We start from the raw sequence: 24,767 nt of genomic DNA, 5'->3' as shown, positions 1-24,767 counted from the left end.
GTCCATACAGGTGTCCAAAGATCAGCACCGTACTAATGGTATATAACAGGAGTTTATGGAAAACTGCTATTAGAAGACAGAGATTAATCAGAGCTTCAGATACATGAAATCAGACAGTAAGTGGTTGGGTGGGTGGGTGGATGGATGGATGGGTGGAAAACTATAAGATTTTGCAAAGGATGAACTTGTTATTAAAGAACAGTTAATTTTTATGATAAAAGTTTTATCAGAATTAAATGATACAAAAAAAGTCATTTTAAGAGAAAAAAGTAATTTTAAAAATAAAAGGTTATAATTTGGAAATTCCTGTTCTTCATATATTATACAGTTTTCCACACTGGCATTTTTCATTATAGTTGGGAAAACCGTACTCTCTCTGATTTGATATTTAGTTACATACCCCTACTGTCATCAGCACACATGTAACTATTGCCTATGGAAATTCACCAACCCTCAGTTATTCCAAGTGTCCACTCCTAATTATCCACTGATAGCAAAGCAAATATTGTGCCAAAACAAGTTTTATTTTGCAAAATATTATATGATATGAACTCCACTGCAAAATAAGGGAACAAATTACTTTTAAATTATATAATCCAGCAGAAGAGAAACAGAGTGAATGGAGGTCTAGGGACTGAAAAGATCTCTTGTGGGGAAGGGGAAGAAGACAAGAACACATCACCCAAGATGAGGTCAAGGGACCAGGAACCATGGAAAAAATTGCGCAATATGTCTAGGAATAGAAGAAACAGACTATATATATATGTATATACATATATATATATATTCACATTGTCAATAACGTGTCATTCAAACAACTGCTAATAAAAACAGTGAATTAATCTAATGAAAATATTCACACAGCATTATGTAGGCAAATATGTTTAAAAAAATATTTTAATAAGCATATTCAGAATGGCAGACAAGGAATGGGAGAATTATTATTTTACAGTGCAAAATTACTATGCATAAATTTAACATCTAATTTGAAATTTTAAATGCCTATTTAAATATTACTTCAAATACATTTTAAAGCTCAACAAACTTGTGTTGAACTGAATTGCAGATCCTGAACTCTATTTGAAAATACATCATAAAACAGAAAATACCATTCTCAATGAAAATAACAGTGCTTTGTTGGGGTGGAAATGAGGCAGGGGCGACTAACTCACTATTAACAGACTTCTTTTCCCAATGCAGTTTGTCAAGAGTTCAAAAGTTCTGAAACGTACTAAATCTTAAGCAAATTAAATGCATGATATTACTAAAACTTTTTAAATAGTGCAATGACTTATCAAGTTATAGTGGCTGCATTATGAAGAACAAATTACTGTGTGAAATACCTGTATAAACATAAAATACATTTAAATATTTCTCTACAAAAAGCTGAGCATTACACATTATAATAGTGGAATGTCTTTCATTAGGTATATTTTTAAAAGATTAAGAAAAGTAACATTTCCACATGTATACATGTGCCATATTTGCAAACATGCCTGAGAATTTACTTAAAACGTTTCTGTAGTAAGAGTTTGCAAGAACTTCACAATCCTGCAAATAAAACGCATCTTCTTAAAAAGGTGAAAATGGCATCTCCAACACTGCAACAATTCAGAAAGTACAGCATCACTAATCTTCAAAAACATTTCTATAGACCATCTTTGACAAAGAGCTAGGATACTTTGGATTCATTTAATAAAAAATGATTTAAAAAACAGATTGTGGCCATCTGCTAAAGCTACTGCCATTCTGGATAAATTAACGTTTTAAGTAAAACAAAACAAAAACAACAAAAAACTCACACTTCTCAACACTTCCACCCAAAACTATGATTTACTTAGATATGTATGAAACAACAGTGAATGTACATTAATATGAAGTCAAGTGTTGCAAAGTGGCTTTTAACACTGTTTGGGAAAAAAAGTTCACATTGGTGAAGGGAAGCAGTCTGAACATATGTTAACAGTAATACTTCATGGGGGTAAGGCCTAAACGATAATTTCTCAGTGCAAACCTCCACTCAATTGCATCAGACAGTTGAGCCATTTAAAACAAGACCACAGAAGCTTTATTTTAAAAAGGCATTGGCTCTTGAACTGATGGCTGAAAGTGAATTGGAAGAAGCATTTGGAGTATGCCTGTGTGAGAAAAACAAGAATAGTTAATAATCTTTTATAAAAGTTTGGATATAGGTTGGTCTATCAGCTATATAAAACTACATTTTTTAACAAGAATTTAGCACTAAAAATAAAATGGCACTCTTACAAGGCTATGCAGATGGATAATCCTATTTGTAATCACACAGAGCAATGATTATTGTGTATCTTATTTTCACTTTGGAAAAAGCATTATCAAATCTGAAAAACTGGACTGTAACTAGAAAAGTCTGAAAATTTTTCAAACTTCACTTTCTCTTCATAAAATCAATACTGCCTGCCAACAGTTTTCCTTGTGTGTGCCAGTATCTAAGTATCACTTGACCCCCTCTATTTAATGCAGAAATGGGAAATTTTATGATGCATATAAAAATAACAGGATTCTGGTCAGCATGATATATTTAAGCACTTAAGCTGACATTAAACTTTTGTCTTGCTTTAAAAATAATTTTGAAAATTATAGCAAATGCAAAACAAACTACAATCTAAGCATCATGCTTAATTTCAGAATTCTCAAATTATTTGCCCTTAAGTAGAAATTTGGAAAAGAAAAAAAAAAAACCAAATTTTGATAATCCTTTAGGAATGCTTTTACCACCTGGATAAGAAATATGACTTAATTACTACACAAACACTTAAAAATTCATTAGAAAAACCTTAGCAAAATAAAATGAAAGCTGACAGACTCAGAATAACAATTCCTCTCATAAAAGTTTACCAACTGTACAAGTTAAGAAAATTATACAAGCTTTTGTATTAAGAAAGGACAGCTCAGTCAAGACATATGTACTGTAAAAATCTTTCAAAGGCTACAAAGAATCTGGAAAAATACAGAATGTATTTCTTAAGCCCAGATAAGAATATGGAAAGACATCATTGATGTCAACAATTTTACATATACAAACCTGACCTGGTTTATTTTTAAACTTCTATATATAAAAAAATCATGCTAGCATAATTTTCAGGATTCATAAGGGTTTCCTTAATAATGATACTCAAACTGTATGGTGAGAAGAATGTCTGTTATCAAGACAAGACATTTCAAGAAACTCAGAGAAACTGGTGTTAAGCAGAAATTTGGACTTGAGTTTTTTCCCATTCCTCCATCAAAGAAAGCAAAAATTACCTTGTAGTGAAATTTTATGATTAATACATCAAATGAGAAGGTACAGGTATAACTTTAGTTCACTCAAATTTGCCAAAATCAGTAAATCTGAATGAACTAAAGATATTCAAATGAGAAGGTACAGATAATATCTTTAGTTCATTCAAATTTACTAATTTTTAAAATATCCTTAAAAGAGTCTGACAGCTTTAAAGTAAAAAAATCTGCAAAAGGCAGAATTATGAAACCTTATTTCCTGAAGTTAAGACTCAATTCAAATTTCCAAATTTTAACAAACTGCTTCAAGGAATTCAACTTTTTAAGGTAACCCATCAACCCTGAAAATTTTAGTCACACTGGAATTTACTCCAAAGAAAGTAAAATAGGTCTAAAATTTAGTCATCTGTGTTTTCAAGTTCTTCAAATTTCCCATGTGAGACTGCTTCTTGGAAAATTTCAGAAGAACCTGGACTTTCTTTTCCACTGCTGTTTACCCTTCGCCTTTTGGCAGGTCTCTCACTTTTTTCATCAAAATCGTTTTCATTTCTTGCAGTCATATGGGCAAGTTTTGGGTCAGTGGTAAGGTTATCTGTTTCATAACCATTAGTATCCATATCTCCATGAAGTGGTTTCTTATTTCCACCTGTTGGTCCATTAATGTGTAACCCTTCAACTTTTACTTCTTCTTTGTTTAATATTTCACCTGGTCCATTAGATGACACTCCTAAAAGTTGAAAGAAACATAAAATGAAACCACAATTACAAAAAAGTTAAATTCGCAAACTACTGTAAAGCAGCTTATTGTAAACTTGCTATTGTTATCAAGGAAGCAAGGTATCAAATACATACATACATATATATATATATATATATATATATATATATAGTCTGAATTCTTGCTCTATTACTTATTAGTTATGTGGCCTTAGGCAAATTATTTACTCTTTCAGTACCTCCATTTCATTACATATATACAATGAAGATCATAATAGAAATTCCACACAGGGCTGTTGTGAAAATTAAAAGTTCACAAATGTAAAGAACTAAGAACAGAATTTGGCATATATTAAAAGCTTATTTGCTTTTAATATAAACAAATAAAGCACTGGATCCAGAAGTCTAAATAAGCTGAATTAACAATGAAAAATGCAATCAGTTACTCAGATTTAACAAAAGGTTTTCAACATTCTAAAACCATGTAAAAGCAAAATGAATATCATTTCTTATTAAAACCTTGAGTAAACTACCATATAAAGGCAAGATATCTGGGAACTGTACTTTAAAACATCACACACAACCAGGCATGGTGGCTTATGCCTGTAATTCCAGCAGTTTGGGAGGCCGAGACAGGTGGATCACGAAGTCAGGAGTTCAAGACCAGCCTGGCCAATATGGCGAAACCTCATCTCTACTAAAAATACAAAAATTAGCCGGGCGTGGTGGCACAGGCCTGTAGTCCCAGCTACTCAGGAGGCTGAGGCAGAAGAATTCCTTGAACCTGGGAGACAGAAGTTGCAGTGAGCCAAAATGGTACCACTGCACTCCAGCCTGGGTGACAGAGCGAGACTCCATTTCAAAAAAAAAAAAAAAAAAAAAAAAAGAGATCACACACTATTTACCTAAATAGATTTAAATAATCTGTCATAATGTTAAAAAAACTAATGTTGCCCTATCCAAGCATATACATGAAAGTGCTAAAAGTAAAACATATTCCTCTATAATAGATGAGAAAAGTAAAAGCAAAATTATTGTAATAAAACAGAAAAGTTCATTTTAGACTTGACTGTAAAATGAATGGAAATTTTAGTGATAAAGTAAAATATTAGGATGCATCACTGAATAGTTACAATTTAATTGCCTGAAAAATATTCAACATAAAAGATAAGCCTCAAATACTGTATTTTGATCAAAGAAAATATTTTTATCAACTCAAAAATGCACTCAAATCATGAATGCACATGGGGATTATGCATCGTAAGACACTGAAGAGAACAATTCTGTAGGAACAAGTCCAAAAAGCTAGCTGAGACTGTGATTAGGTCAAAAATAATTGTAAGATTTCAAAGTACTAATTAAAACCCCATATAAAAAAGCAATGTAATATTGGGATGGAAAGTTCCTTCCTTTCTTTGAAAAAGCTGGCAGTCTTGACTGTACATAACGTGAGTGGCTTTTGAGCTACGAGTAATCTATAAGTAACTTAAGAACACTATCCTAAACAAGCATGTTCTCATCCAAGTTTTTTAAAAAGAAAAAGAAAATGACTTATTTGGTGTTAGTATGTTAAGAACAAACAGGAAAAGCAGTACTAGTACCAACTGTCTGCCTCCCTGAGCCAGGGAGTTTCAGCCTCTTAATTTACTTTAGAATGAATGTGGCAAACATTAGACATCAAGTCAGTGAACCTTCTTGAACCAGTACATAACTACTGGGCCCTAAGTTTTGTTTGTTTGGTTTTTCTTAGAAGTACTGAGAGAACAGAGAGGGGTCATGAAATGAACTAAGCATATGCACTCCAACAGTACCAATGTGAGACCAAAGGTCAGAACAATGTCAAAGTTTTCATAGTGTTTTTCTTCCAGTTTCTGTCAGGGAGAAGTCAGCCCTTCACTGGTACTCTCCTAATCTCTAATTCACCAGTTTCCTCAGAGAAGCTAGTGGTGGAGCTTATTACTTTCTTCTTGGAACTCTTTTACTTAACAAGACCATTTAATCAAAGAAGAAATCAAAATTCTCTGGCTCTTACTACTGATCATCACAGTGATCTCTGGTCCACTATATATTTTAAATGGAAAACGCTATCTGAACCCCAGACAATTGGTATACCTTTTGCTTCTCTTTTTCTTGGAAAGAAAAACAAATATTTCTGTAGAATATAAATGTACAGATTGATACCAGCTTTATCTTTTCTCATCAAGGTTATTATGCTATCAAAGAGAACTTAAATATTCCAAATAGTGCCTTTGTTACCTATATCAAGGTATTTCACAATTATCTGTATATCCTCATGTGAAACTGTTAGAGTTTTGATCTAAGAGTTAACATAAATACTTGTATCTAGGCATCAACGCAACCAGATGGACAGGAAAAGAGACGCTACTGAAAAAGAACACATTTCTTAAAAGAAATAGTCACTGTTGACAGTATGCTTTATTAAAATTACTTTTTAGTGATGTTGATGGGAATTACTTCCAATCACTTTCTATTCTATTAGTATATATGTATGCTGATATGTATGTTTCATGTGTTCTTTACAATTTTTTACTTTCTGCTCTGGAAGTTTAACAGAAACCCAAACTGAATTTCCTAAGTCACTGAAGGAAAAGTGTCCCTTATTATGAAGAAAGATGTTTCTCTGTTTCTCTGGTTGCTTACCATTTTGGTTAGTAGTGCTTACAGTGCCATCTTCTTTCTCAGACTGGCTGTTACTACTATTTGATGCAGTTGGGGGAGGAGATGGTGCTCGACTAGATGCAGCACTTTCACTTTCATCTAGAAGACGATCCATGTAATCCCTTAAAATCAATAAAATAATTATTAAAAAGCTGAAAATTAAAAACTGAAGTTAAATTCAGAAGGCTTTGTTAACAAATATATCCTAATATTCACTTACATTCATTCCAGTGCTTTATCTATCACACCAGGATCTGAACATTTAAATGAAAAGCTCCTTTTGGTTACATGTTTGTAAGAAAAAAGCTTAAAGGTTTTAACCAATTTTAGAGACCCATAGGAAATTTTAAAACAGGTATAAAGTTGTAGGCAAGTGCTCAGAGTGGCCCAAATAGAACTGGAAGATCTCTAACTTAAGTGACAGGGGTGATATCTAGTAAGAGTACAAAAGAATTTCTGTGCAAACACAGACTCCATTTTAATGCTCCTTAAGGCAATACCTAAAAGAGAAATTTGAGTCTAATACAAAAAGGATTGATACCTCCTAAAACTTTCCTGGATATTTTTGGTATTATATATTTCTGCCAGATTTGAGCTATAAGAAGCTAACTAAATTCCTGGGATTATCTGCTGGCTTTATCCTGTCACTTTCTCATTGTGTGTGAGTTCATTTCTTTTCTAAGTCATTCCCGAACTACATAACTGTGGTTAAGTGACATTAGGTTGGGGTGAGAAGATCTGGGATAGAGACTTCTCTCTCTCAGGTTTAGTATACTGCCTATAAAATGTAGATAAACCATACCTCTCCTATCTAACACACATGTTATTATATTACATACATAAAAATGTTTCATAATCCAGAAAGTGCTAATAAACTACTAGAATAAAAGTCAGCAAACTATAGCCTGTGGGCTGGCCATCTGTTTTTTGTAAATAAAGTCTTATTGGAACCCAGCCACAGACATTTGTTTACATAATATCTAGGACTACTTTCCTGCAACAACTGCGTAGCTGAGTAGTGTAAGTCCTTTCTTACTACAGAACATAAAATATTATCTACCTCTTACAGAAAAAGTTTGCTGATCCTAGATACTGCACTAGAATTCCCCAAGGACAGGGATTTTAGTCTATTTTGTTTACCCCTGCATCACTGGTACCTAAGTTGTGCAAGGCACAGAACAGAAACTTAATAAAATTGTAATTGTGTTATTTATCCTAAAATTCCTTCAGAATAACCATAATAGAAATAATAGGACAAATCTCTTAGAATTGTGTGAGCAAGGTAAATAAGAAGGAAACAGTGGAAGTTCTGAGGAATTTTCTGAAAGTCTGTGTTAATAGTCCATAATATGCTATTAACTGTAGTTATCATCTCAACCTATATGATCATCATCTCTTGGATTATAGGGATATAACAAATATAGGGATGTGATACCTGACTTCAATAAACTTCTAATAGTTTGAGGTATAAAACTAATACATATCACAGAAATGTATATGACCATGACCTACTCAATTTACATTTTATGCCTTATTTTCCTCATCTATAAATGGAAGGAATTCAATTAGATGGTCTTGAAGACCTCTTCAGATCTATGCTATTCATCATAATTACAGAAAAATTACATAACAAATTTGAAGCACAGAGAAATAAGTGTGATGAGTCCCAAAGGGTCTTCCAGTGCTCAGGCTAACATTAAGATGCATGATGAGGATCTGCTGGAAATAAATAATGTTATGGTGGTAATGGATAATATGAAGGAAGTTAAAAGCCAAAGCAAAGGAACAAGAGTTGATATCAAAATTATTTTTAATTTTTGGATATAGTCATAATTCAGTGAAAGAATAATTATTATTATTTCATAAAATTAAATAATAGCATCCAGAATGTTGGGACAGAGTCAAACAAACCATTCAGAAAGTTGGAGCGGCATTCAGGTGACCAAACTTACGCTGAGTTAATTTTTACTTTTCAGAAAAATTATTTGGAAGGCTGAATATTTTACAATGAAATCTCCAATAGGGCTCCCAATTTTTCCAGGTAGTAAATGGGGACAATGCGTAATAGAATCTTTCAAAGGCTGTTTGTAGGCAGAAAAGGGGCAAATGTGTTTCACTCTGGTGAACAAATGGAAGGTCAACCATTTAATGAAAAAATGAACAAAGAACTTTCAGGATAATGTGCTCTAAATTATGGATTTTGACCTAAAAAAGGATGAGAAAATTAAACACATTAGCTTAAATGTTTTATGAAGTCACTTAAAGTGCAGCTATTAACAAGAAGAGATGGTCTTGGAAGCAAATCAGAAAAATTTATCCTCATCTGGAAAGAAATGTACCATTTGGTCATTGCTTCTTACAGAAGACATAACAGCTAAAAGGAAAGAGTCTCAGTAAAAAAGCATAATTCTTTCAGTTAAATAAACTTTATTGAAAAAAACCCAGTGGGGCTATAATTGAAGCCTACAAAACCATGGTATTCTGGCCTAAGGGAAAAAACACATTAGTTCACTTCATACCATTATACCAGGTGACCACTGTTAAGATACTGTTTACTTTTAACTGTGGCCCATTTACCCACAGAATATTTAACCTTAAGAGTCATCAAAGTTACAGATAAAAGTATCTTCAAAAGTTTTCAGAAGCTATGGAGAGATCATTAGAGAAATAAGAACATTTGGTGGCACATCTCTACCTAACCTGTTGAGCTTGACATCACAGAGGACCAACTAAGCCAGCCACACTTTGGTGATGCTTTCTCAAAGAGAAAACTAGATGAACCATGGGTCTGACCCAGCATGGCCATTCTTATGTTGATACTGCTGATGATGACAGACTGACTGTAGCTCATGTCTGAACATTATTTCTGAAATGGGTGAAAAAAATAAAAGATGTTACTATTGCTTTTCCCTATAGAATAGTTTGAAAGCCATGACTATTTTAAGATATACTCTGCAGACCAGATAGCTATATCTAGTTCTACATCATTATGCTTGAATACTACCAATGAAAAAAAATTTATGAATTTAACATTAAGCAATTAGATAAAATTTAGAATACTGCTATTTATGAAATTCCACTTTAGCAATCACCAGCTGTGAATAATGGGAGGCTATGTACACAGTCCATTGTCCCATGATATCCAAGGGTGAATCATAAGGATGAATCATAACCATTTTACTGTGGGCTTTAGAGCATGTGACCTTCCAAGGAAGTGGTCAGCAGAGACACCTATAAATGAACTTGACCAAGAAACAGTGCAGCCGAGTCTGAAGAGCAAGATCAAATAAACATACAAGCCTATCTTTCAAAGGCAATATTTGGTCAGCTTTAAAAACATCTTTACTAGAGTACATTGACTAAGTCACAGCTTTGCATTATTTTTTTTAATTCTGTGAACATTAGGGAATGATTAAGAATAGGACTGTAAAGTTAATTCCACCAATTAATCAACATTTTAAAGCAATTCATGAAAGACAAAGGGTTCAATACTCTTTGTATTTAAGTAATAAATTACCAGTGGTAGTGGAATGTTTCACTCCAAAATGAGATCGAATGAGGTAAAGACAATAAATTCTCTTAATATGGGAACTGAATTAGGCATATCAGACATTTTACATAATGGATATAACAACCCCTATCTGTGTCACTGGGACTAAACTAGAGTTGCATTACTAATTCTTAAATATTACTTTTATTAGAAGAAAGCTTCAGGAAAGCTAGGAAAAGCAAAGTCGCCATATACGTGGTTTTTTTCTCTGTAAAAAACTTATAACAAAAAATAAGATGCAATCTGACCTGATTTCTTACATTGCTATGGTTTTTCTTTTATATCATCTATATTCAAATCTTGCTTTCAGGTTCCTGGGGTCAATTAGACCAAGAAAAATATTAATTTCATGTGCTCTTTAAAGGGCCTCCACTGAGCATACAGTCCTACAGTTTTAGAAAAGATAGTCTTCCTTTTTTCCTATTCTCACTGCCTTCCAACAATCACAAGATTAAAACTGTATGCCAGGTGCAGTGGCTCATGCCTGTAATCCCAGCCTTTTAGAAGCCCAAGGCAGGTTGATCATTTGAGGTCAGGAATTCAAGACCAGCCAGGTCAACACAGTGAAACCCCATCTCTACTAAAAATTAGCCAGGCATCCTGGCGGCCATCTGTAATCCCAGCTACTCAAGAGGCTGAGGCAGGAGAACTGCTTGAACCCAGAGATGGAGGCTGTAGTGAGCTGAGATCACGCCACTGCACTCCAACCTGGGGGCAAGAGTGAGATGTCTCCAAAAATAAAATAAAATAAAATAAAATAAAACAAAAAAACTGTATGTGCTTACACTGAATGGAACTGAATTTAAGAAAAACATGCTTTCACAGCTGTTCTGATCCATTTCTTCTCAAGGGTATGTTAATATATGCTCTAAATCTTACTTTAATGATATGCATGTCTCTTATGAACTGTAGTTTACAATATTTTGTAAGATACTGAGAAGTGTAAATGCCTTATATGAAGATATAATAGATGGTAAAGTTAAACTAATGAATATCTATTATAAAAGCAAGATTATATTGCTTCTCGGCCTTCTGGCTAAGATCTAGTATATAAAAGCAAGATTATCAAAATCATAATTAAGAAAAATCTAGAAAAGCTTAGCAAAAAAATATATATATAGCTCTTAAGGAAAAAATTAACTCAACTCACGTTACACCAGGATGAAGGTTATATTTCTTTTTTCCAAATCGTGTTTGCTGAGCAAAGAAATCGTAACGTTCAGATTTTTTCCACATGTAATAGAATGCTACACATTCACCAACTGACCTTGTTCGGACCTATAAGAAATAAATGCTTCTTTTTAAGAATCTCCTTTTTAACAAAGTTACTTCACGATAAACATCTGAAGTTTGAAAATAAATTTAGCTAGTCCTTAACTGATATATAATACTATATATAAAATACAACACTGTAGCAGCTATGTTGAAAGCTATTCTTTCTACATGGCTATTAAGCAATACGCTGGCAACAGGTCTTCAGATATTCAGCACTGTGCTTTTTAAAAGGCTATCATCATCCTAATATACTATAAAAATAGACTCCTGTATTAAAAATACCTGGAAGTGGCATTCAGTTTAAAATAAATGTACCAGTTTGCAAATACTTTTACTCACAGAGTACCTAGGGAGTGCACCTTTAAATTGCCTTTTGAAAGGTTCTCTTACTACTCCCAGCAGAAATCCAGGCTCAGTTAATTTACTCTCTAGAAAGTCTGGGAATACGCCACAGTGAGTTAAAAGTATGATAATAATGCTAATGCTTTGTTTACTAAATTACTCTTGTGGCTTACTGTGCTGTACCTATTTGTGCAACTGAATGGCTCCCCTCACATAATGTTAAATGCCTATGGAATTAACAAATGATGTTGACAGAATCCCTTTTGGCTACTTAGCCAGGAGAGCTGGTGGTAGGGCTGATGTATATATATAAAATACTGAGGATTTAGAGCTGATGTATATAAATAAAATACTGATAACTTTTTTCCTTTCCTTTTTTTGTTTGAAACAGAGTCATGTTCTGTTGCCCAGGCTGGAGTGCAGTGGCTAATGGCTAACTGCAGCCTTGCCCTCCCGGGTACAAGTAATCTTCCCCCACTCAATACCCTCTAATAACTGGGACTACAGATACATGCCACCACACTCAGGTAATTTTTTTGTTTTTTGTAGAGACAGGGTTTCGCCATGTTGCCTTGGCTATTCTTGAACTCCTAGGCTCAAGCAATCTGCCTGCCTCAACCTCCCAAAGTACTGAGATTACAGGCATGAACCACTGCACTGGCAATATGAATTTAGTGTCTTTATGTGTTTTGGATGCAATTATGTTACTTCTTTATCCCACAAATTTCTGCTCTTCAAGTAAATATTTTGTAGCACTGATTGCATCTAAAGGACAATTGTTGATGTATTTTGCTTTCTTCCCGTTTGTACTATACAGCTCTGATCCATACTGCTTTGAGACTGACAGCAATCAGAGCTTTAAAAAAATCATTGTCACAAGCTCCTTTTTGCCTCCTCTAGGATCTTATTTCTAGATAGATTCAAGCTAAGTCAACTGTACTTTACCGAAAGCAAAAAGATGAAGTCATTCGGGGGCATGCAAAGTTAAGATTATGAAAAATTTTCAACAAAAGCCCTCATAATAGAACTTATGATTAAGATCTGAACTTTAATTCCAGATATAAAAACAAACTTGATACTCTCACTGGACTACCTGTAGTCTTCTCCCTTTTAAAGAATTACTGTCCTCTTTTTGTTCACTAGAGTAACTTAGTATATTATGTAGAGATCAGTTGACTTCTACTTTGTAACATTTAAATGCCACTGTCCCAAATATTTACAAGCAGCCAAGGTCACACTTTTCCAAAAATATTGTCCTTTTCAACCATGAAACAATGAACTGTTTTAAAAAATCAAAATCATACATGGCCAATCACATAACGCACTCCTTTTCTTGATTGTTAATTATATTTGACATTATCAGATGATACGAACACAATTAGGGGTATACATTTTTGAAACTCATGATACTGTCTTCTGTTATCCTAAATGCTAAAACTAAAAATCTGTCTATTAGTGTAATCTGAGGTAAAGTGCCAACAACATTCAACAAAATAATTAACAACGAACTAGTTGGGAGCGGGGCTCTTCATTGCTCAGTTCTTGCTTAAAAAAAAAAAAAAAGGAGAATGAACTGGTTAATGCACAACAAAATTTAAGATATGAACCCACAAGATTTATAATAACTATTTTATTAATAACAAAAAATATTAAATGTGTCAAAAAAATCAACTAGACACAATCCAATCATATCCAGATGTATAAAAAGAGAGATGTGGTAGAAGACTATTCAGAGCCTCAGACGAAAACCCAGATACTTTCAGCATGGTCCTAGACAAGCTACTACACAAAACTTAGAAGCTATCTTTAAGGAATTACATAAAACCAATATCCTTGTCATTTCTATATTAACTAAAAATAATGTGATAATCATAAGCCTAGGAATTAATTTCCTACCTTTAAGCTCCAAGACTTTAATTCTGCCTGGCCTAATCTGTTGTTCATGGAAACAACACATTTTTCTATTCTATATAATTTATATAGTTACTATTAAAAATCTTACCTAATTTCAGCTATAAGAACTGAACCCCAAAACAAATCTGTAATTATAAAGTTATTTGAAGTATAAATTACGTGACTGATATTATCAACATGAATTATGTTAAATAAAATCCTCAAATTATAACAACTATAATAATATAAAGCTGATTTACTGACACAGAAGCTACTAGAAAATTAAATGTTGATTAAAACTAAGTTAAATCTTAAGTATTTGATTTTAGAACACTCATGATTTAACCATAATAAATATTTTAATTATAAATAATGTCATGCTGAAAGTGCTTTAAAGTTTCCAAATTATTTCAAAGGCCCTCCACAAAATGTTTAGTCACAGATTGTGGAAAACAGCTCTGAAGAACTGCATTGCACATACACACCCCAACTAAAAGTTGATTAACATGCTTGTAAATGAGTACAATTCTTAACACTTGCAGTATGATGCACTGAAAACAGTCACCAATGGGGAATTACAGGTTAGGAAGTATAGGCAGTCTTACTATAATTCCTCACTAAATACCAAAATATTGTAATATTAATTATAAAACCCTTAACACGAGACAATATAGCAAATTAAGATACATTACCATTTGAGTTGTTCAACTAAATTTCTTTTTGCAAAGAAGAGGTTATCATTACTTACTTTATTAGCCTGAATCAAATGAAAATCCTTTCCATAGGCCTTCAGCCCTTGTTCAAAATTTCTACACTCTTCCTCTGTCCAAACAGATAATTCCTCTGACAAAGATGGGAGGAACAAACTGTTAAGCAATATTCCCCCCAAATACTGCATATTAACAAAACTGCAAATAAAACTTAACTTTCTGGTGAAAATGAGGGAAACATTTTACTCCTGAGCTCTATTACTAATTGCTGCAAAAGATAAAGTGACAAAAATTCCTTATTTAAGAGGATTTTGAATGATTTGGTCCCTACCTCTCCAGCTTTAACTTGGGCTACTTTCTTCTTAATTCTTCCTGATCAAACTCCATTAGCCACCTTTTGATTCCTTAAATTTGCCATGTTCTTTTCTTTCTTCAGACTTTGTGCATGGTGTCTCTCCTCTGCCTAGAATTATTTCTTGCCTCTACCTCATCCCCTTTACTGAGATAATTTTTTTGTATCCCAACAAAAACACCACTTCATTCTGAATGCTTTCCCCAACAGCCCTATACTCTCCCGCAACTAGGTTAAGTCCCACTACAATAGGTTTCAGTAACACCCTCTAATTTTCCTTGAAGAATTCATCATAGCTATTTTCTAGTTTCCCTACCTAGGATCTAAGCACCATGAGGGGAAGGGACTTTGTTTATAGTTATATCCTCAGAACTTAGAAGGCATTCACATTTTGTTAAATAAATAAGTATGTCTTATTTGTTACATATATATATATATACTGCATGGCTTCTACCACTCTTCAGTAAGAGTACTACATATTCAGTAAGAGTACTACACACATACACACGCGTGTGTGCGTATTCAGTACTCTTACTGAATAGAGTGGTAGGAGCCAGATTTAGTACAAAAAAGAAAAATCCAAATTTTGTTTCATGGCTTCATTACTGATGAATTATGTTTGCTTTAGCCAAGTTACTTTAGTTTAGAGATCTTAGGCTCATCAATTTTTACCTTCAAGTGAAGGCATTACCTGTCTTACTTACCTAGTTCATGGGGCAATTATCAAGATCAATTAATAAAATATTTATAAACATGCCTTAAAAGCATAAGGCAGTACGTATTTTTACTTAGATGATTGTATTTTCTCATGAAGAAGGAAGGGACGACGTTAATCCCACTCCCCATAATGACTTGTATAATACTTGGTATTTACCAAGTATGAAAAATCAGTATTATTAAAGTTTAGGCTGTATCTAGGTCAACTGAAAAGTTTAGTTTAAAAATTTTTACCAAACCATTAAAAAGAATAAAAACTATTTATACTTACCTCTAGCTGCTTTTACATTAAATCTTAATCTTCTCAATGCTTCTTCTGTATCAAAATTGCATTTAACCAATTCATATAAAGCCTAGAAAAATAAAAGGCTTCAATAAGTGACCTGGACTATAAACAGTTCGATGCTACAATTTCTCAAGAGTAAAGGTTTTTCAAAAATCCAGTGTTTTTATCCTTTTTTAGGGAAAATAACTTTAGTGAATGTCATAGAGAACACCAAAGAAAAACAAATATGATTTCAATCCTGATTAATTAACTACCTTTAAATATGTACAAAGTAGGATATGTAAAACTTGATGGCCAGAGTATCCTAGGAACTAAAAGAATTCATTTTATATCAATGAAAATCCCTTCTTTGTAGCTTCTTGAGATTCCTATAATTTTAATCAGAAAAGAAAAACAATTATTAAAAAGGTAAAAAAGATAATGCTGTTATATTAGGTTCGTGGTACATATCAGGTTCACCATGTACATTATATTATCTGAGATGAGAATTCCAACTTGGTATCTACAGCTTCTTAGGGATAGCCAAAGGAATTTTAAAAAGCTGAATTAAAAGTACATACAGGCAAAATAAAACATCAAGGGTTTTGTTTCGTTTTTGAGCTTCACAACAATAAAGTCAGTGTGGTAACAATGGCTATCTTATAAAAGGATTATAACCTCAGATTACCTGCCAATAATGTTACAAAAATTTGGGTGGACAGAATAACAACACTGAAAGTGGAAGCATTTACATGATAAGTGTGTATGGCAAAGTTCTAACAGTTGTTTCTTATTCACATACCTGTTCATTGTCTTTTATGTGAGACCCTTCAGGAATTGCTTCTACACCTTTCTCATCACCTGTTCTTCTAGATGCATCTTTAAGAAATATAATCACTTTATCTTCTGGTAAGTACTCAGGGTCCCACAAGAGCTGATCATCATTTTCATATACTAAATTAGTAAAAGACAATATTAAAAAAAATTCCTAAAAACCGACAAACTGAGTTTGTGTTAAAACATAGTACTAAATAAACAACTCATACTTAGAGCCAAATGTTGAGAACTGAGGTACAGTGTGGTTCTACTACTTGGCTGACTTCTTTTTTGGGCAACAATTATAGTCTAGGTGAATTAAACAATTTAAACAGAGAGGAGCTACCACTTTATGCCCCTGGAGATCCAGTCTGATTTATCTTGACTTTACCAGTAAATTCCAAGCTCTCTTGGTTTGAATACCATCTCTACCGCATACTATGTGTATGACGGCCTTGGGCAAATTACTTCCCTTCTGTCTCATCTGTGAAAGGAGGTAACAATTAACTCTACCACCTAGTTTTAAGGATTTACAACACTTTACAAGCATTCTTGCACATATTAAAATCCTATAATTTTAACTATCATTATTATTATTTTTTAAATGTCTAGAAGAATGCTCACAAAATGTTAACACTGCTTAATTTCTGGTGGTGGGATGTGAGGTAAATTTTACTTTCTTCTTTAGATTTTCTGTGAGGCTTGAGTATATCATGTATATAAATCACTTTCACACACACACAAAAAATCATTACTTTTTAAAAAGTATTTGAGTTTCTTCATAATTTCCATTATAAGAAGATTAAAGCCTAAATCTAATCAAGCTTCAAAAAGTGAAAGGAAAGAAAGATAACATAAGACAAAGCCTATGGAATTCTAAATGATAAGGAGAAAACGTGGATAAAATTAAAGAGTCACAAACAGAAGAAATACCAAGAATATAACATCACAGATGCTAAGGGAAAAGTGTTTCAAAGAATGGCTTCAAAGACTGGTTAAATTCTGTTGAATGATGATGAGGATGAAAACTGAAAACGATATGCCAGCTTTACTCACAAGGAGGTGAATTTTGTGAGAACTGTTTCTGTAGAGAGATGGAAGCAAAAGCCATACTGGATAAAACTGAAGAGTAAATGGAAAGTGAAGAAATAAGAAAACTCTTGAAAAGTTTAGTTATGATGGTAGAGACAGGGGAGTACCTAGAGAGTAGAGCTGAAGAAAGTTCTTATGTTGTTGTGGTTTGTTTTCAAAGAGAAGAGACAAACATATAAATGTGAACAGGAAGGAACCAGCCTGAGAAGATTTTGACAATGAATAACTGACAGTGTCGTTTCTTTTATTATGAAAAGAAATTTACAGTTAATTAAGCATATCTTATGTACCAGGCAATGTATTAAGTATTTTCATATATATTATCTTGTCTCCTTACCCACACACACTTCGAAACCTTCTACCTTTTCTTGCTTCCAAAAATAGATACTTTGCTTAAAGTACAGCTCAAGGGACAATATTCAGAAAATTTTCCTTAATAAACATTATTCCTCTTCTTTTTCGTTTTCTTTTTTTTTTTTTTTTGAGACGGAGTCTCACCCTGCAGCTCAGCTGGAATGCAATGGTGCGATGGCCACTCACTGCAACTTCTGCCTCCTGGGTTCAAGTAATTCTCCTGCCTCAGCCTCCTGAGCAGCTAAAACTACAGGCATGCACGACCACACCCAGCTAATTTCTGTACTTTTAGCAGGGACGAGGTTTCACCATGTTGGCCAGGATGGTCTCAATCTCTTGACCTCATGATCTGCCGGCCTTGGCCTCCCAAAGTACTAGGATTACAGGCGTGAGCCAGCATGCCCAGCCAACATCATTCCTTTTCTAATCTGCTGGTACAATCCTAGTTATACCCTAATTTATAAGTACAATAAAACTACCATGATAAAATGAATCTGGATATTTTGCTGTTGATTTCCACTCTCTCCTCAGCCTCTGTTCTCCACAAACTAAAGTTCTTATATCCTCGGGATCGCTGGGGTACACAAGACCATACAGGGAAATCCTAGTTTGAAAATAATTCACCCACTATTAACTTAGGCACCAAATATTTACTAAGGGCCTATGGGGCAAGGATCAACCTACTTAGTAGTAAGGCTACAAAGATGAGTAAACAAAAGGTTAAAATACACTGTGGTTAGTATAAATAATGTACATGAATTTAAGAAAATGTTAGTTAAGTATAGCTCAAGAGATTTTATAACCAAAATAGATACAAGTCCAAAGAAGCATGCCTGATTATTATAAACTAACAAATCATGTATATTTAACTTTTTGAATTAGGAGTACTAACCAATGAGGAATGTATAATCTGCATGGAGCCTAATTAAAAAAATCGGATGGCAAAGAGAAAAAAATTGTCAATGTCTCTCCAAAATACTAGGTAAGGAGGTTTCCATGTATCAATGAAAAGGAGAATTCTGATTCGTTGTTAAGTAGTCCCTATAATAAAGATATCAGGATATCTTAGCTTTATAGCACTTAAAAAAAAGTCTGTGGTCATGAAACTGATGAAAAATATCCTGTGAAATATTTTCCATAAGAATGCACTAATTAGCACTGTCCCTTTGACAAGGTTTATCTCTAACAGCATGGCTTACATAATAGTTTCACGAATTTGGTTTGTGGTAAAGGGTACCCCTAAGTGGAGACAAATTCTGGGTATCTTGACAAGAGTTTTAATTTCTAGAATTATAAAGCTGAGGAATGGCCCTTTACCATAGCAATCCCTCCAAAGCAATCTCATTCTGCTACGTTTAGTCTGATCCTCTTTACACAAACTAATATGCTTAAGTTCTCAAAATGAGAACGCTTCATAAATTACTCATTCCTGAAAAAAAATTACACATGTATACTTTCTAAAATCATGTTAAAATGGAAAACATTCAGTTAGAATTTAAACCATGAAAAAATCAGAACAATCAGACAAGAGAAAGATACAAAGATAATTCGAATTGGAAAGGAAGAAGTCAAATTATCCCTGTTTGCTGATGATATGATCTTATATTTGGAAAAACCTAAAAACTCTACAAAAAAACTATGAGAACTGACAAATTCAGTACAGTTGCAGGAAACAACATACAAAAATCAGTAGCATTTCCATATGCCACCAGTAAACATCTGAAAAGGAAATCAAGAGTAATCCGATTTAAAATAGCCACAAATAAAAGTAAGTACCTAGAAATTAACCAAAGAAGTGAAAGAACTAGAAAATATTGACAAAAGAAATTAAAGAGGACACCAAAGAAATGGAATGATATTCCACGTCCATGGATTCAAAGAATCAATGTTGTTAAAATGTCCATACACCCAAAGCAATCTACAGATTCAATGCAATCCCTATCACAATACCAATGACATTCTTAGAAATAGAAAAAAAGTTTCTAAAATTTATATGGAACCACAAAAGGCCCAGAATCGCCAAAGCTATCCTATGCAAAAAGAACAAAACTGGAGGAATCACATTACCTGACTTCAAATTATACTACAGAGCTACAGTAAAACAGCATGTACTGGCATAAAAATAAGACACATAGAACAGAACAGAGAATCCAGAAACAAACACACACCTATGGTGAACTCATTTTTGACACAGATGCCAAGAATGTACACTGGGAAAAGATAGTCTCTTCAATAAATGGTGCTGGGAAACTGGATGTCCATATGTAGAAGAATGGAACTAGACCCCTATCTCTTGTCACATACAAAAACGAAAATTGATTAAAGACTTACATCTAAGACCTCAAACTATGAAACTACTACAAGAAAATATTGGGGAAACTCTCCAGGACATGGACTGAGGGCAAAGATTTAATACCCCACAAGCACAGGCAACCAAATCAAAAATAGACAAATAGGATCACATTAAGTAAGTAAGCTTCTGCATAGCAAAGGAAACAATCAGCAAAGAGACAACAAACAGAATGGGAGAAAATACTTGCAAACTACCAATCTTAGAAGGCATTAATAACTAGAATATATAAGGAGCTCAAACAACTCTATTGAAAAAAGTCTAATAATCTGATTTAAAAACAGGCAAAGATCTGGATAGATGTTTCTCAAAGGAATACACATATATGGCAAAAAAAAAAAAAGTGTCCATCAACAGATAAATGGATAAAGAAAATGTGGTACTTATACATAATGGAGTACTATTCAGCCATAAAAAAGAATGAGATGCAGTCATCTGCAACAACATGGATGTAACTGGAGGTCATTATGTTAAGCAAAAAGTCAGGCATGGAAAGACAAACATCACATGTTCTCACTTATGTGTGGGATCTAAAAGTAAAAACAACTGAACCCATGGAGACAGAGCAGAAGGATGGTTACTAGAAGCTGGGGAGGTGGGTGTGGGGGAGGGGTTAGAGAGAAGTAGGGATGTTTAATGGGTACAAAAAAATAGAATGAATAATGCCTAGTATTTAACAGCACAACAGGGTAACCATAATCAATAATAACTTAATTGTATATTTTCAGAGAACTAAAAGAGTATAACTAGATTGTAACACAAAAGATAAATGCTTGAGAGGATGTATATCCCATTTGTCATGATGTGGTTATTACACATTGCATGCCTGTATGAAGACATCTCATGTACCCCATAACTATATACACCTACTATATACCCACAAAAATAAAAAATTAAAATTAAGCATAAAAAATAAGAGAATGTAATCATTATTCACTGTTGAGATACAATAAAACATACTAAAATAAAAAAACGAAGTATATTGTGATAAAACTACCTTCAACTATAATATAAGTACTAAAATGTAAGTATAAAATAGGCACAATTATCTTTTATTGTCAAAATTTAAAAGAAATTTAATAAGAAGAAACAAATGTCTAACTTTCAGTTCATTTATTTGCAGAAAAAAAACTCAATGGTGAACATGTGCTAACCACTATATAAGTAAAGCATAAAATTGAGATTTAATTACAAAAGTAAATACAAAAGCCAACAGATCATTTATTTGTGCACACAATTGTTCACAGAACATATCATATGTATAGAATTTCAATATACAATAAAGTCACTCCATACTGATACCTTCAATGTCCCTATACATTGCAGTAATTACCTTGAAAAATAAATGCTAGCTATTAAACATTTAAATGATGTATTAAAACATATTGCTATCACAAAAACTGTACTGGCCTGTGATGTTCCCTTGACTGCCTCTGACCTGCTGCTTGCCCTGAGAGTAGGTGCATACTTAGAATATAAAGTAAGTTTTTGGAGAGAATGCTAAAAAGAAATAAACAACAAAAAAAACTTCTATTAATAAAACTCCAAAGGGCTTTGTGTATATTAAGTTGAAATGTGAAGAAAACTGAAATAAAAGAAATTAAGAAAGATTTCTAGTGCTGAGTGATGTCACACTGCACATGAACTCATTAAAAGCACACATACACAACATTCTTTCTGGAACTCACATGATGTTAATAATCTAAAGCAGACTCTTTAAAAAAAAAATCTTCAAGTATTACATGTTATTGAAGTATGACTTACCTTAGGACTTTCAAATGAAATTTTAAAAATCATGTAAAATGTAAGTATACAAGTTGTTTCAAATTATTTTAAAAACACAAATATCAAAGTACTCCATTTTAGTAAGTATTCCGTTTTGCTTACTGAAAGTTTCAGAAGCAAATAAGCTTTTTATATCGTTGTTTACTCTCAAGTTTGTTTTTAATTCCTTTCACTGATATAAAATGGCCGTTACAAAAGTAAATTATAAAGGTTAGAAAAGGATTAAAGTACAGAACTTTGAAAATATAGGGAAAAAAGTAAAAAACTGTTGAACATTGTAAGTCACTCAAAATGAAAAAAAAGCATTCACTTTTTTCTTTTTTTGGCTACGCTATACTATAGACAAAACTGAAATAATTGAGTAAACGTATTTTTTCTCACAGAAACAATGAAGGGTTCTCTTTCACAAAGCAATGGGGTTACAGTGGGGTTACTTAGTAGGCTGTCATACTTTTATCACATTTTACATATAAAGTAACAGATCACTACACTGAAAGCATAAATTCAGCTAGGTAACTTTACTAATAACCCACCTTTTTCATTTTCTTTGTATCTACAAATGCCAACTGGAATTTCTGCTTGAAACATGGAGCCCACCATAATCTCCTATTTCAAAAATAACGTAAAACATTAGTAAGATCTAGTAACACAGACTTTATATCCATTTTTTAGCTTCACCATCTTAGTAAACTGTTGCTGGTTTCTCTGTCATAAAATACAAATACATAGCAATTAAATACCTCAGAGGAGTACTGTGAAGATGAATGACAATAAATAATGACTGGATGAAAATATTAGTAATAATGAGTGAAATGCAATGTAAACAATAAATACAAACTTTACTTCAAAATATAGAGACAAAGAAATAAAAGTGAATTCTGATAATCCTACTAGTAAGATAACTGCAAAACACCTAAAAAACAAAGTCAAATTCAGGTATTTTCAGAATATCTACACTTAAGACAGATATGATCCCTGCATGTGCATCATTGGCATCACCTAAAAAATTTTTGGTCTTTTGAGACAAGGTCTTGTTTTGTTACCTAGGCTGGAATGATCATGGATCACTGCAGCCTTGACCTCCCAGGCTCAAGTGATGTTCTTACCTCAGGCTCTTAAGTAGCTGGCACTACAGGCACATGCCACCACACATGGCTAATGGGAAACTGTTAGAAATGCAAATGCTCAGGCCCCACCCCAGACCTACAGACTCTAGGGACAGGACTCAATCACAAGCTATCTAAATGATTCTGACATACACTTAAGTCTGAAAAATAGAGCTTCAAGGTTAAGAAAAATAACAAAAAGGGTTTGTATAAAGCTCAGTAGGAGCCAAATGAATGAAACTCTAAACAAAATAGATAAGCAGGTTATGGCTTGACTTTTATTAAAACAATAAAAAATGAGAAAGTAACCTCCTCCCTACAAATATAATTAAATAGGAAATCCAGTATCAAATATATATAGTCAAATGACAGATTGGGTGAAACTTGCTGTTCTGAAAAGCAACTGGAAACTACCACTGGTGAAATATCACAACTCAAGGAGACCGAGATTATATGAACGCTCTTCTGTCTGATGGCTAAATGTTAAGAACACATTTACTGGCATTTTCAAAATTGGGCACAAAAGGTACAAAATCATGGTCTAAAAGTTTAGATAACTCTTAGGATTTGAAAAGTCTCCTTCCTGCTATTGTTACCCCAATTGACGTGAGGATCTCATTTTATCCAGTACAACTTCAAAGATGTGCTTTATGTAATAAAGTTACTGCTATACCTGTAAGAAAAACCAATCTTTCTCATGATCAGTTTTCCAAAAAGAAACAAAATTACAACAAATCTTCTCCACTCTTAGAATGGAACTCTTTTGTCTTCTACTATAAAGAGCCTTTACTGTCACATCGTGTGCCTCTTTTAACTTAACTCACCTATGCCTACCAAAGAAGACTGTCAAGTTACTAACCCTGGCTGGGATGCTTCTTTTTTTTTTTTTTTTTTTTTTTTGAGACGGAGTTTCGCTCTTGTTACCCAGGCTGGAGTGCAATGGCGCGATCCGCAACCTCCGCATCCTGGGTTCAGGCAATTCTCCTGCCTCAGCCTCCTGAGTAGCTCGGATTACAGGCACGTGCCACCATGCCCAGCTAGTTTTTTGTATTTTTAGTAGAGACGGGGTTTCACCATGTTGACCAGGATGGTCTCGATCTCTCGACCTCATGATCCACCCGCCTCGGCCTCCCAAAGTGCTGGGATTACAGGCTTGAGCCACCGCGCCCAGCCTGCCTGGATCCATTCCAGGACAGTTAAATTAGAATTTATGAATGAAGGCTCTGGTCCTCAGTACTTCTAAGTTATACAAATGATTCTAACATAAAAACAGGGTTGAGAACATCTGGATTAGTATAAAGATAGGCACTACTTTTTCCTTCAGTTCAGAACATTTCTTTTCATCTGTTAATTTGTTCTGTAGTACAGGGAAGGGACGGGAAATCGCTCTTTGAAGATCATTATGTAAAACGTATCATATATGTAATTTTCAATTAATCTTTCAGCAAGCCCCATAAGGCTGACATTGTCATTCCCATACTACATGTAAGAAGATAAAGCTCAAAA

The 24,767-nt window shown here is 33.5% G+C and overlaps 1 protein-coding gene across 10 annotated transcripts in view; it reads right to left on the bottom strand.

Moving 5' to 3' along the window:
* Positions 1-1,814: 1,814 nt before the first annotated feature.
* MIER1 (MIER1 transcriptional regulator) overlaps positions 1,815-24,767 on the bottom strand; it is a 61,632-nt gene continuing 38,679 nt past the window's right edge. For 5 of the 10 annotated variants that reach the window (XM_039473959.2, XM_039473961.2, XM_039473960.2 and 2 more), the window contains 7 exons: positions 22,689-22,761; positions 16,561-16,712; positions 15,765-15,846; positions 14,463-14,557; positions 11,355-11,482; positions 6,637-6,776; positions 1,815-3,985 (listed from right to left, as the gene is read on the bottom strand). In XM_039473959.2, coding sequence (XP_039329893.1) covers positions 3,657-3,985; positions 6,637-6,776; positions 11,355-11,482; positions 14,463-14,557; positions 15,765-15,846; positions 16,561-16,712; positions 22,689-22,761 — 999 coding nt within the window. In that variant the 3' untranslated portion in view covers positions 1,815-3,656. The remainder of the gene's footprint in view (positions 3,986-6,636; positions 6,777-11,354; positions 11,483-14,462; positions 14,558-15,764; positions 15,847-16,560; positions 16,713-22,688; positions 22,762-24,767) is intronic. The other 5 variants (XM_010347930.3, XM_074380991.1, XM_010347943.3 and 2 more) reach the window with 3 other exon arrangements.

Source organism: Saimiri boliviensis, chromosome 11, assembly GCF_048565385.1.
Source record: "Saimiri boliviensis isolate mSaiBol1 chromosome 11, mSaiBol1.pri, whole genome shotgun sequence".
NCBI classification, from domain to species: Eukaryota; Metazoa; Chordata; class Mammalia; order Primates; family Cebidae; genus Saimiri; species Saimiri boliviensis.
Note: the sequence above shows the minus strand (reverse complement) of the source record. Positions and strands in the feature narration are given on the sequence as shown.